Source organism: Podarcis muralis, chromosome 11, assembly GCF_964188315.1.
Source record: "Podarcis muralis chromosome 11, rPodMur119.hap1.1, whole genome shotgun sequence".
NCBI lineage: Eukaryota > Metazoa > Chordata > Lepidosauria > Squamata > Lacertidae > Podarcis > Podarcis muralis.
In genome coordinates this window covers 44,282,549-44,296,716 of record NC_135665.1, presented here as the reverse complement: position 1 = coordinate 44,296,716, position 14,168 = coordinate 44,282,549, and the positions used below count along the sequence as shown (strand labels likewise).

General features: G+C 44.0%; 1 protein-coding gene across 2 annotated transcripts; it reads right to left on the bottom strand.

Moving 5' to 3' along the window:
* Nucleotides 1-1,754: 1,754 nt before the first annotated feature.
* On the bottom strand, nt 1,755-8,745 carry CCNO (cyclin O). 2 transcript variants are annotated; one of them, XM_028749165.2, is made up of 3 exons: nt 8,076-8,735; nt 5,136-5,321; nt 1,755-2,663 (listed from the first exon to the last, which is right to left on the bottom strand). In XM_028749165.2, exons 1-3 carry the CDS (start codon nt 8,409-8,411, stop codon nt 2,184-2,186), a joined length of 1,002 nt encoding a protein of 333 aa, XP_028604998.2. In that variant the 5' UTR covers nt 8,412-8,735; the 3' UTR covers nt 1,755-2,183. The 2 variants fall into 2 exon arrangements, with proteins under 2 accessions (XP_028604998.2, XP_028604999.2); XM_028749166.2 differs by lacking the exon at nt 5,136-5,321 and having other exon boundaries at nt 8,076-8,745.
* Nucleotides 8,746-14,168: the final 5,423 nt, after the last annotated feature.

Sequence of the window (14,168 nt, the reverse complement as noted above, 5' to 3'; positions counted from 1 at the left end):
TACTGTATAAAACACTTAAGCTCCAGGGTGGAAGTGCCAACCCTGACTCCTGTGACACTACAGAACATAGGGAGCTGCCTTATACCAGGTCAGATTATTTGTTTATCAGACTTAGTATTGTCTTCTTTGGCTCTCCAGGGTCTCAGGCAGGGGAATCTTCATGGCACCTACTATCTCATCCATTGGAACAGCAAAAGCCTACAGGGGGTGGGAAGACTGTATTGGAAATCCACCTCCCCAACAAGCCTGCATAGCTCTGCACACTGCAACAAGGTTCCCATTCCAGGCTACCTACGGAGTCCTGAGCAGGAGCACACCTCACTGGGGTTGGGGTACACAGCAACATTTTCTAGCAAGTCCCGTATCTATGGGACTGCCTCTTCTGGTATGCCCCGCAGAGGACCTTAAGGTCCATGAACAACCATAGTTTAGAGGTCCCGGGCCCTAAGGAAGTCACGACTATCCTCCACCAGGGCCAGGGCCTTTTCAGTGATGGCTCCGACCTGGTGGAATGCTCTGTCCCATGAGACTAGGGACCTTCTGGATTTAACCTCCTTCCGTTGGGCCTGTAAGACAGAGCTATTCCGCCTGGCCTTTAATTTGAACTCAGCCTGCTCTTCTATTTCCCTTCCCTTCCCCTCCCCCTTTATGAAGATCACCCGCTCTGAGACCCCACAGCTAATTCTCCCCTGGTCTCCTTGCTGGCCCAATAGGACCAATTCAGCCAGCTAGCCCTGGGGATTATCTAATGCATATTTCCCCTAAATTGATTTTTGAATTTTATAGTTATTCATGTTTTTATACTGTATTTTATGATGCTTTTATAATTAAGAGTTTTAAATTTGTTGTTAGCTGCCCTGAGCCCAGTTTTTGAACCGGGAAGGGGGGGTATAAATAAAAATTTATTATTATTATTATTATTATTATTAGTCTTTTTTATTGTAAAAAAAAAAAAAATTGTCATGGCACACAAAAGGGAAGGTGAACCAAGTGTGCAAGGGTCAGACTCCACATTACAAAGCCGGACCTGTTTTAGATCGGAGTTGGCACCAAAACACAGTAGTAGAGTCTCCCAGTTAGGTTTCAAGGCCAGAAATAACTCTGGGTAGGGGAAAATCAGCTGAGGAGAGGGAATGAATGAGGGAAAGCAGAACATGGTGAAGATGTTCAGCACTCCCTTGTGGACAAAATGGTAGACAGGGCCAGAGGGCAAAAGTGAGCAGAGCAATAAATATGAATTGTAGCTTTGTACAATAGTCTAGTTTCTTCACACACTCACACATCCATCTCTGTCCTCCATCCAGGAAAGTGAGAAGTACTGTCAGAGTTCAAGGACACATTCAACACATTCAATCGGGGGGGGGGGGGATCAGCCAGGAGGGTGCAAAGCAGGGCTTGTGGGCTGCACTTGGCCCCCAGACCTGAGATTCCACATCCTTGATTTTCAACATTTAATGCCAAGACATGGGTCTAACTCCAAAACTGCAATTCTAAACACATTTAGTAGATGGTAAGCTTCCTTGGGCACAGGGGACTTACTTCAAAGTAAACATGCACAGTATTGTGCTTTAAGGGACACAATATAGACTGAGTTGTTTTTAATACCTGCTGGTTGCACCAAACACAGTCAAATAGTGGGTGGGTTGAGGGATGTGTGGTAGGCAGGGAGGTGTTGCTGAACTCTTCCTCCCTGTAACCCTCAATCCGCATAAGAGGAAACAGAAAAGGTGACATGCCAATGCCATTACAGACAATTACTGATAAAAGCTTTATTAGATAAATGCCTTTACAGTACTGTTGTCTTTCCTATGGCTGAGCACTGAACTATCATCTCAAATAAATACAAGCAGGCATAATGTACACTGTTTACAACTTCAATTTGTTACTTAAAATAATGCAAGTGCAATATAAGACAAGTTTACTGTGCAAATAAGAATTTGAAATTACATTTAAAAGATTAGAGAAGCCAGTGCTTAGTAGATTACGTTCTAAACCAACAACATAGCTTCCATTACAAATAAATATCATGTAAAACTCATTGAAGAGACTATTGAACAAATGTTAAAAAGAGAATACTGTTATTTTAGAGGTATTGCAACTATCAGTGGTCCTTCCGTACATGCATTTGAAAAATCGGACAAACTTCCAAATGCATGGTCTTCAAGTATTTTTGTTTGATCGGCTCATTTTTCTAAGTGCAGACACTGATCTGAAATCTCAGGGGGTAGCACCAGAGGCAGAGAGTCCTCATTCAAAGACACCAGTAAGTGCAGCTTGTCCAAGCAATCTTGTAAAACCCCCTCTGGATAGTCACTTAATTGCAAGTCCAGCGGTTTCTGATGCTGCAACATCTGATCAGCCAGGCCCAAGCAACAAACAGCCAGCAAGGAAGGCATGTATTTGTTAAAAGCATAGTCGGCCAGGCTAAGTTCAGCCACACCTTTGGCCAGAGCTTTGGCATTCTTGGCCTCCCAGGCATCAACTTCACAGGCCTCCATCCGCATATGTGTGAAGTGTTCCAGGAAGAAGCTGATGGTGGGGGCTGCCAGGTTGAAGTGGAGTTTGTTCAGAATGATGCACTCCAGGTTGCAGAGCTGCTGGCGAGAGAAAGTGTCACAGCAAAGAGCGAGGAGCTGTTTCGCCTTGGGTGGGTGCACTTCCACCTGAAAGGCAGACAAGCAAAGGAAAGAGTGCACACCATTAGCACAAAATATAAAAGAAAACAATGCCTGTGGGTATTTCCAGAACTGGTACAAATGTGTTACTGCTATTATATTCCCAAAGGTAAAGCACTTCTCATTATCACCTGTAATTTAGTCAAGGTCAGATGCAATGCAGCTAAACAGGAACACAGCCTACCTCCAGCCTGGTGGGAGTTTAACGTAAGCTTAACTCTCTTCTAGCTAAATTAGGAGTCGGGAACCTTGTGGCCTAATTTCATGTGCCTGATGAGGAAAGAACAAACAGGGAGAAAGGGAATGTGGAGAGAGAAAGCACACACATGCTCAGAGGGGTGGCAGAAGCAGAAATAAAGAAAGGAGAATCCTAGCTACCTTTGATTCTAACTCTCCCTATTACAGCCACCAGCCCCATGGACCTCTGGCCTACCCCTCCCCGCCAACAGATTACTCCTGAGGAAAAATGGTGCTTAACAGAAAAAGCTTCCAACTCCTGATTCAAAACAAGAGAATTAAATGGCCTCAATTTGACCGTACACAATTATATTTTTTAAGGTTGTTGCTCATCTCTACAACTGCGGGGCACACCTTCCCTGTTTGGGTGAAATGTGGTGAACACAGTGGTTTAGATCCTAAGTTAAGCTAGTTTAACTTCACAGAACTAAAAGTTCCTGTTCTCTCCTCCCAACTGCGCTCTACGTGGGGCTACCTTTGAAGCTGGCCCGGAAACTACAACTAATCCAGAATGCAGCAGCTAGACTGGTGACTGGGAGCGGCCACCGAGACCACATAACACTGGTCTTGAAAGACCTACATTGGCTCCCAGTACGTTTCCGAGCACAATTCAAAGTGTTGGTGCTGACCTTTAAAGCCCTAAATGGCCTCGGTCCAATATATCCGAAGGAGCGTCTCCACCCCCATCGTTCTACCCGGACACTGAGGTCCAGCACCGAGGGCCTTCTGGCAGTTCCCTCACTGCGAGAATCCAAATAACAGGGAACCAGGCAGAGGGCCTTCTCAGCAGTGGCGCCTGCCCTGTGGAACGCCCTCCCACCAGATGTCAAAGAGAACAACAACTACTTAGAAGACATCTGAAGGCAGCCCTGTTTAGGGAAGCTTTTAATGTTTGATGTATTACAGTGGTGCCCCGCAAGATGAATGCCTCGCAAGACGGAAAACCCGCTAGACGAAAGGATTTTCCGTTTTTGAGTTGCTTTGCAAGACGAATTTCCCTATGGGTTTGCTTCGCAAGACGAAAATGTCTTGCGAGTCTTGCCATTTTTTTTCGCTCCCCCCCCCCTTTTTCTAAGCCGCTAAGCCGCTAATAGCCTTTTAGCAGCTCAGCCGCTAAGCCTTTAATAGCCGCTAAGCCGCTAAACCACTAATAGCGCTAAGACGCTAATGGGGTTGCTTCGCAAGACGAAAAAACTGCTAGATGAAGAGAATCGCGGAACGGATTCTTTTCGTCTTGCGAGGCACCACTGTACTGTATTTTAATATTTGGTTGGAAGCCGCCCAGAGTGGCTTCCAGATGGGCGGGGAATAAATTATTATTATTATTATTATTATTATTATTATTATTATTATTATTATGATTATTATTATTACCTGTGACCACATAAAAACCTCTCTTGGAGGGTCAAGGGTCTTTCCTGAACTAGATTGAGGTGGGAGTTTGAGGGGCTGCTTATGGAAGGAGGAGATGGGAAACTTTCCTTCTATAAATGTCCTTATGATATCTCATGATCCAAGCATGAGTTTAGGTGATCTACCCCCACCCTCCCCACATGTTCCTTCTCACATTGTGCAGGAGGACTCCTGATCTTTCCAATAGGCGTTTTGAGGGGCACAGGTGGCTGCAAGGAGGAAGGAGGGAACAGGAAACTTTCATCCTGTGAACTTCCTTAAGTTAGCTTATCTGATCTTAGGATCCAAGGGATAGCAAGCTGTTAGCAGTGAAATACCTTCTGGAAAGGCCCTAAGAGTCTGAGCTACATGTCTGCCATATTATTTACATTCTTTCATATAAAAATGAATCTGTTAGGATGGAAATGGGTTGAGATATTTGAATTTATGAACACATCTTTAGTATCAGAGTACAAAGCCATGCAACCTACAAGTGACCCAACTGTAGTCAGGAACCTCATGTAACTTATTGGAGCCTCTTAAATCACTATGGTTCAGAGATCCCTTCTCCTATAAGCTGTTCTTAAAGTATGTATTCAATAGCAATAACAAACCATACTACCTAAACAAAGGAGAGGGCTGTTATTATTATTATGGTTATTTTACTATAGGCAATCTGTCAGCATGTTTTTTATTAAGTTTTTATCATCGAAGTTTTGTAATGTGTTTCTAATGTTGTACGTGGTCCTGAGATATTTTAATAAAGGGGTACATAAACTGAATTAATCATAATCATAAAAAACAAAGGGGAGAGCCTCTAAGTCCTTGTACCTGTTTGCAAGAGATGAAGAGGGAAGTGACCCCTAGGAGTTGGAAGCAGTCAGCAGCCACTGGGGTGGTGGTAAGGAAGCGGTCTAGAGTGTTTACTGCCAGGCATAAAGACTCAAAAGAGAAGCCAAAGTGTTTATGCACTGGAATTAGCCAGCTGATCAGTTTGCACCGAGCCTCTGCAGTTATCTGGGAAGCAGAGAAGAGAAAGGTTATGATGGGAAAAGAGGCAATAATAAATTATAGAGGCAACCATTTACTGTATTATAGACTCTTATTAATGAGAACCAAAATATTACATCAAAGTTTTAGGACATTTACTGAATTCCTTACTCCTGCCTTGTAAATAAGTACTATGTATTAGTTTCAACTGAAATAACAAAATTATTCTCCCATGTGTAATGATTTTTGTGAACAAAAATCAAAGATTTTGTGAACAGGAATCAAAGAAACCAGATTATCAAAAGAGCTGCCTGGTTTCATGATGGAGTTTATTTTTACTTTGTTTTAAGGCAGCAATATTTTTGCAATTTTTGTGGTGGCTGCAGAAACCATGCACAATGCTACAACATAAAGCTTATGTCCCACATGCACAGATAGAGGAGTTATAAAGGACTGCATAAATGCTGAAAGTAGACATACAACCTTTTCACAAATGGAAGCAGACTGCTCTATACAACAATGGGAAAATATATTGTCATTTAACATTGGTAGTATTTAATATTTAATTACACCATATTATATATGGGATCCTAGTTGCCCTTTATTGTCACCACTCCATTGCACAGCTCACGTGATGGGTGTACAAACATCTATTTTGGTACAATACCTACCAAACATTTACGTGCAACAAAAGACACACACATTTCATGGTGCACACTTTCCCCCTAACCCTCCTTTGTAGTTAAAATTGTGTGTGAAAGGTATAGGAAAATCCAGTAAAGTGTGAAAAAGTATGTGTGTGAAAATGCTTTCATGAGGTTATAAAGCCACTCAGCAAGTTACAGGGAACCAGGCAGAGGGCCTTCTCGGTAGTGGCGCCCTCCCTGTGGAACGCCCTCCCATCAGATGTCAAAGAGAACAACAACTACCAGACTTTTAGAAGACATCTGAAGGCAGCCCTGTTTAGGGAAGCTTTTAATGTTTGATGTATCACAGTATTTTAATATTTTTTTGGAAGCTGGAAGCCCAGCCAGATGGGCGGGGTATAAATAATAAATTATTATTATATTATTATTATTATAAGCAGCATGTGGGATGCTTTACAAATGTTAAGCATCAGCTTAAGATGCTCACAGGAAAGCAACGTGCCAGAGGTAGAATGAGATTGCAGAGCACAAGCACAGTATGCCAGACAACTATATGCAGATAATTATGCTATTCTTTGCAGTTGCCAAAAATGACAAAGACTTGCAAAAAAAATTACAGTATGTGTAACAAAGATGGTGATGTTGGATGTGGAAAATGAAAGATATATTCCAGGATGATTTTTTTAGATACAAGTCAGAGCATGGTGTATAGCTGGTACTCTCTGAGACTCCCTCTAAATGTCCAACCTCTTGTAAGTTCAGGTTCCACTCCACTGACAGCTCTGCCCAGTAGCCTCTGATCATAACTTCCCAATGTCTCTCAGGGTCAGCCTATCAGGAGCATTAAGCTTTATCTTATCATGTGGTTCTGTCACCCCAAATTTGCCTAAGATCTTGTAGCTGATGCCTTGCTAAATCAGGAGTGAAGGGATCTTTTTTTCTCACCTACAAATGTTATTACAGTGGTACCTCAGGTTAAGTACTTAATTCATTCCGGAGGTCCGTACTTAACCTGAAACTGTTCTTAACCTGAAGCACCACTTTAGCCAATGGGGCCTCCTGCTGCTGCCACGCCGCCGGAGCACAATTTCTGTTCTCATCCTGAAGCAGAGTTCTTAACCTGAAGCACTATTGCTGGGTTAGCGGAGTCTGTAACCTGAAGTGTATATAACCTGAAGCATATGTAACCTGAAGCGTATGTAACCCAAGGTACCACTGTAAGTGCTTTCACTTTGCTTTTCGTCTTGAAGAGCTCATAACGACAAAAGAGAAATCCTTCAGGGCAGTGGCGTAGCGTGGGTTGTCAGCACCCGGGGCAAGGCAAGTTATTTGCGCCCCCTAACCCGTGGATTTGCGCCCCCTAACCTGTGGATTTGCCCTAACCCCAGATGTTGCGCCCGGTGCGGCCGGCCCCCCTGCACCCCCCACGCCACGCCACTGCTTCAGGGATCTGTTTTCTGCAGAGAAAACACATGAAAACTGACCATCTTGTGTGACGACCACCTCTATTGGTGTAGCCAGGATTTATGTTAAGGGGGGGCAGAACCTCAGTTAGTTATTTTTATTGATTTACTTGATTTAGGGGGGTGGGGCAGCTGCCCCCCTGCCCCCATGGTATTTGTGTGAGGATCAGTTGGAAAGCAGCTTTCTCTAGCATGTGTATGTATAAACACTGAAACACGTGTATCTGTTTTGCCGATCTACCCAGTTTCATACAGCTTCCTACACAAAAAAGTTAGGGGGCGGGGGACACAATGGAAGGAAAAGAAAGAAGAAATCTAGGACTCTTCATACATCACACAGAATGTGAATAATGGGGAAGAGCCGGAGCGCACCTCTTGTCTCTGCCCCAAAACCTGTGAAATATCTTACCTGTGCACTAAGCGTACTCAAGAAGACTCTACACGGGAGCTGGGACTTTGCCCAGTCAGAGCGGACACAATTCTGCTCCCACGTTTACAGGATTCCGTGTCAGAAAGAGTTGAGAACAAGAGTGTACAAAATACATGAGTAGATGCTCACTTTCTAACCTCGCCAAAAGTTGCCCGCGATTCCCTTTTGTGTCTTTCATTCGGGGTGTGTGTGTGTGAAAAAAGCAAAACCCCGCCGCCACCTCCACCCACCCTCCGCTTACTTGCGGCTGCTGGGCCAGCGGGTCGAGCGGGTGGAACTTGCCCTCCAGCTCCTTTCGGAAGCGGTACCAGCTCTGCCCGTAGTCGCGGAAGGTCTGCCTCTCCAGGGCTCGCATGGGCTCGCAGCGGCGGCGACCACCAGGGGACCCGGCCCGGCCGGAGAGGAGCCCCACCGGGGGGGCCTTGCTCTTCTTGACCGGCGCGCGGAGCCCGAGGCCGGCCTCGACGGCGCCGGGGGCCTCGGGGCGCTCCTCGGGGGTCACGTCCTCCGCCCGCTGCCGCTTGAGCGGAGGGCTCCGCCGCCTGCCCGGAGCCTCGCTAGGGAGGGTCGTCACCATGCTGCCGCTCCAGCTGCCGTTGCGTGCTTATTGCCGCCTCCCGGGCAGCGCCGAGGAGCAGGAGGCGCGCGGGGCCGGCTATATGTTGGGGAGCGACGCCCCGCCCCTGGTCCCGCCCGCCGAGGGCAGCGCCTTCCCGGCCCTCTGCTTCGACGGCTTTCCCGGCGAAAGAACCGCTCTCGGTTCCTCGGCGGCGGGCCGCCTTTTTCCCGCTTGTGTAACTAACTGCTGCAAGCCTGGAGGCGGGGAAAGAGTGTGGGGCTCCCGTCAAGCGCCGAGGGGACCCAGGAGGGCCTTTCTTCCACCCCTCGCAAAGCTCCTGTTTCCTCCAAATAAACTTCCCCGTGGAGGAGGCGCCTGCCATTTTGTTGTGATATTTATTTCCACCCCCCACCGGGGCCTCGTCTGATCTCCCCATTCGAATGGGCATCAAAATAGTCACGATTTAAGCACAGACATTCGATAATACACTTCAAAACCGGCTCGTTTGTGTTATTAATTCGTTTATTTAACAGCTCCCCTCCTTTGGCTTGGCTTTTCCCCCCAAGCCAAAGCGGGTGGGATTTCCTGGCCTGCAAAAAGGAGAAGGTCCCTTCACAAACGCGTGCGAGCAAAAAAAGGAAAAAGGGTGACAAGGACGACGCCATCTTCCCTCACAGCCATAGAACCTAACTGCCAAGTATCTCCACTCCACGATACAAGCTATAGTCTCAGTTTGTTCATTCAGACGAACTGGTACACGCACCGAGGGTCCATCTGCCACATGAAAGCCACCAGAAAGGTTGCTAAGCGGTGGCTGTACGATACGGCTTAGATGTCTATTCCAGGCCACCCTGAAGCCACCTTTTCCATTTAAAAGTTCAAGATGGCTTACTAAAGTTGCATTAAGAATAGACCTGAAGTGCTTTACACGAGGGGGATAAACTTTTTGATCCACTAAAAAGGTGTGCTGTCTGTTAATCGGATGACCTTTTTAAAAAGCCTGCTGATGGAAAATTCCACCTTAGAAGAGGCATCTTCCCCACCCCCCTTACACAGAAGGGAATGTCTCTCCCAAGACAATGCACTTGTGTTATTTGTTTTTAGATTTAATATACTTAATTAGTCCATTTTAAACTTTCACTGGTTGACAGCTGTTGTTAAAATAGTTGCTTAGCAAATTGGGTCCCAAAAATGGCATGGAAATTCTACAAGGAATGTGCAGTGGTGGCACAAAGATACCAGACAATTCAGGAAAGTGCCTCTATATTTCAGGTGCCCCCCAGGATAGAGTCACTGCTACATGTAAGCCGTATTGCCACATCAAAGCATTTCCAGGCAGCTTATATGTTACTGGTGTATTGTTGTTGTTTAGTCATTTAGTCGTGTCCGACTCTTCGTGACCCCATGGACCAGAGCACGCCAGGCACTCCTGTCTTCCACTGACACCCACAGTTTGGTCAAACTCATGTTAGTAGCTTTGAGAACACTGTCCAAACATCTCATCCTCTGTCGTCCCCTTCTTCTTGTGCCCAACATCAGGGTCTTTTCCAGAGAGTCTTCTCTTCTCATGAGGTGGCCAAAGTATTGGAGCCTCAGCTTCAGGATCTGTCCTTCTAGTGAGCACTCAGGGCTGATTTCCTTAAGAATGGATAGGTTTGATCTTCTTGCAGTCCATGGGACTCTCAAGAGTCTCCTCCAGCACCATAATTCAAAAGCACCAATTCTTTGTCGATCAGCCTTCTTTATGGTCTAGCTCTCACTTCCATACATCATTACTGGGAAAACCACAGCTTTAACTATACAGACCTAATACTGGTGTATTAGGCCCTCACAAAGTTCCTTCTAATTTTAACTTTAATAGTAGCACAGGAACGCATGGCTGAAATAAAGCAAATGGATGATTATGCAGTCAGCAATGTCTTGCTCCCTAATACATAGTCCCATGCTGATTCTTTTTGTTTTGATATGCTGTAGATTATGGCATTACTGAATAGAATGTTTACATACATACATACATACATGTATGTATGTATGTATGTATACATGCTTCCTGCAAGCACAAGTCTGGATCCAGACTAAGTTGCAGTTAGGTTCTACTGAAGTCAGCTTGAAAAGTTAGTAAGATTGATAGATTTCAGTGGGAACTGGTACCGTAATACTATCCATGTCTACTCAGAAGTCTCATTGGGTTCAATGGTTCCCCTGAAATGTGCAAGACCCTGTATCCAACCGGTACAACTCTTTCTGATTGCTACTAGAACTTGCCCCCAAATCCAAGCCATTCCATCACATGTGCTGCTTGGAATGTTGGAATGGTAGTTTCTATTAAGAGGAATCATTATCAATATTTTGACTGTTAGGTGCACAAATGTCATGTTTTGAGAGACTTTTCTGCTGTGCTTTGCACTACATGTGTACCACGTTTCAACTTGTTGCGTATCTTTGAAGTACCTTATCCATGATACTTTGAACTCATTTTGAGAGCTAGCAAATGTTCTATTTTCAGAGGGGTTTTTCTACTAAACACAGTGCCCTGGATTACACATGTACAATATTTGAAATGTCAGGGTTGTAGTTAACCTAACAATTTCACTAGCTGTCATATTGAGAAAATGATCTCACTCTGTTATTAAATTGACCAGATAATGTACCAATATGCCATCTGTTAAAACAAGTAAAAAGGAGGATTGGGCAGGAGCAAGTCTTCACAGGTTTTGGTCTTCTGGGGTAGTTGTGCAAGGCAGACATTGCCCTCAATGCAACAATGTACCCAAAATGCAGCACTTTATTCTTTCGGATAGGAGTAAAAGGCAACTCACAACTAAACTAGGAAGTAAAGTGGAATCACTTTCCAAAACAAAATGATAAATCTGGGGTGGCATTTTGATGAGGACAATGTTATGTGGATGGTGCAATGAACTTGCATGTATGAGCAGTGCAAGTCCATCATAAATTGATATATGTGCATCAGCTCTGCTCTCTGCCCTAAAGACCCCAGACATCAAAAATCAAGTTGTGTTTTTAACCGCATAGCCCTGTTCTGGACAGCTTCTTGTTCATTGCTTTGGGAGAGTGGGGCAGGATGGAGAGAACTCGTTTTTATATATTCAAATACTCAAGTCTGTGAAATTTCATAGGAAAGAGAGTCTGTTGAAACTAGGGGTGTCCTTGGCTTGTCTTACACCTCCCTAGATCTTCTCTATGCACCCCCTCCCAAACATTGCCACGATCTGCTATTATATTCCTCTTGCTTACCACTGAAATGTAAGGTGTCCCCCTCAAAATATCCTCTGCCATATTACATCATACTCCTAGGAATGAATGCAACCATTCATTTATGGAGGAGAAAGTAAAGGGATTCAAAGTGCAGGGGGATATTATGAGGGCAGCGACTAAATCTGTTCTTTCCCTTGGGGATCTCAACCATTAAAAAGCTAGCTTACTCCTAGCTGTCTAATCATAAACTGTTCTTTACTCCAGGTGACTCTAGTAATTAAGTATCAACACTGCTACTAACTGCATAATGCTGAATTTTTTCTTGATCACAGAGCAGTGTTATGACCCTAACAGACAGATGTGTGCATCTGTTCCAACTGGTAATTCCGTTAGACACGAAGAATTACAAACACTACCAAGACCTTCTAAAAAGAGTACCAAGAGCTCTCCTGCAAAGTAGAAAAGTTCAGCAAAATGGGGTGAAGAGTTCCAAAACGGAAAACAAGTGTTTTTGTCACAAATACTACAGTGTTTCTTTCAACCTCTTATAAGTTGTTGTGGTTTTGACATTATGCTGAAACCATAAGCTTCCCCCATAAGCAAGCCTCTACAGTATTTAGAACAGAGAAACATGCCAGGTTGCAACCCGTCACTTAAAAAGCACACCTGTGATGTGAAGTTTCTTTAGCTTAATGTCTGAAAAGCAATTTATTCAGGCAAATTACTCCCTCTGCTGGATCAATGAAGCAAGCTATCAGACTAGTTTTGTATGTTGCGTGATACAATCCTCTACATTAAAATTAGTAATTTCTTTCTATCTTTTTCTTTTTCTTCCTTCAGTTCCCAGAATATATGTATAGCGTAAAGGTAAAGGTAAAGGGACCCCTGACTGTTAGGGTCCAGTCGCAGACGACTCTGGGGTTGCAGCACTCATCTCGCTTTACTGGCCGAGGGAGCACACCAGAGCAGTGCACAGAAACGCCGTTTACCTTCCCGCCAGAGCGGTACCTATTTATCTACTTGCATTGCGTGCTTTCAAACTGCTAGGTTGCCAGGAGCAGGGACTGAGCAATGGGAGCTCACCCCGTTGCAGGGATTCGAACCACTGACCTTCCGATCGGCAAGCCCTAGGCTCTGTGTTTACCCCACAGCGCTGACTGTGCTTACACCGCCTCAATTTAAGATGCATGTTGTTTACCAAACAACCTTGTATTTTTAAGCATACTACTTTGCAATTCCTATTAAAAGGCAATTTTTGTATGAGAAAAAGGAGAAAGCAACTATTACCAGTGCTAGAGACCTTACTTCCCAGTCTATCTTGTGTTCATGCAGAAAAATGATACATTTCTTATATTTTTAGACTGGTTTCTGTCATAAGAGAATTAAAACTTGAAGGTAACAACAACCAGAACCCTGATCTGTTCTTTACCCTCTGACTCTCGACACTGTTTTTTAATCAGCCTCAGTTCCAAAAACAAGTAAATAAAACTAAAGGGGCAAAGGCAAATTCTCAATATATGTAAAGCACTGACCAAGCACCACAGCTTGTCAGTAACAAACAATTAACTACGGTACCATAACAATAAGAACAAAATAGTATACAGTGGTACCTCGGGTTACATACACTTCAGGTTACATACGCTTCAGGTTACAGACTCCGCTAACCCAGAAATAGTGCTTCAGGTTAAGAACTTTGCTTCAGGATGAGAACAGAAATTGTGCTCCGGCGGCGCAGCAGCAGCAGCAGGAGGCCACATTAGCTAAAGTGGTGCTTCAGGTTAAGAACAGTTTCAGGTTAAGAACAGACCTCCGGAACGAATTAAGTACTTAACCCAAGGTACCAGTGTACATATGTAGCTGCAAATGAGTTTCAGTGCAACTCTCTAAAAATGAAATGTAGTGCCTTAATTTATCTAGAAAGTCAATCTTTAGTGTTAATAATTGTTAACATCAAGTGTGAACAAAATATATGAACTTCATTTGTTGCATTCCAAGCTACATTACAGATCTCAATCATTTCAAGGACTGGTTCATTAAAAAAACAGGGTTCATCACCAATGGCTTATCCAGACGATAAAACTGGAAGCTTCAGCTGGTGAAAGGGAAACATTTCACATTTTACAATCTCTTAAAAGTTTTCCAAAGGCCTTTTCCATATGGTATATGCAACAAAACAGTTTATCCTACTTAAAGCTAATAAATGAAACCGACATCAAAATTTGCAAAATACCACATCCAAAATAAGAATAGAAAATTGCACAAGGAGCTCATGCAGCTGTTAATTTTATATGAACATAAATTGCAATCCAGTGTTGAACCTTGATAGATCTGAGTTCACATTGTGGTGACCCTGGGGCAAATAACTCTCACAACCTTATCAACATCACAGGATTGTTGTGATGATGCAGCAATATAATCCGGTTTATCTTTTACTTTGATCAATCTTAGCAGGAACTTTCCTATATATTTCAAGATCGGTCAGATAAATGTAATACATTCATATTTTGTTTCCCTGTTATGCTGTCTGAGGCAAAACAATGATTTGAAAGTTCAGCTGAA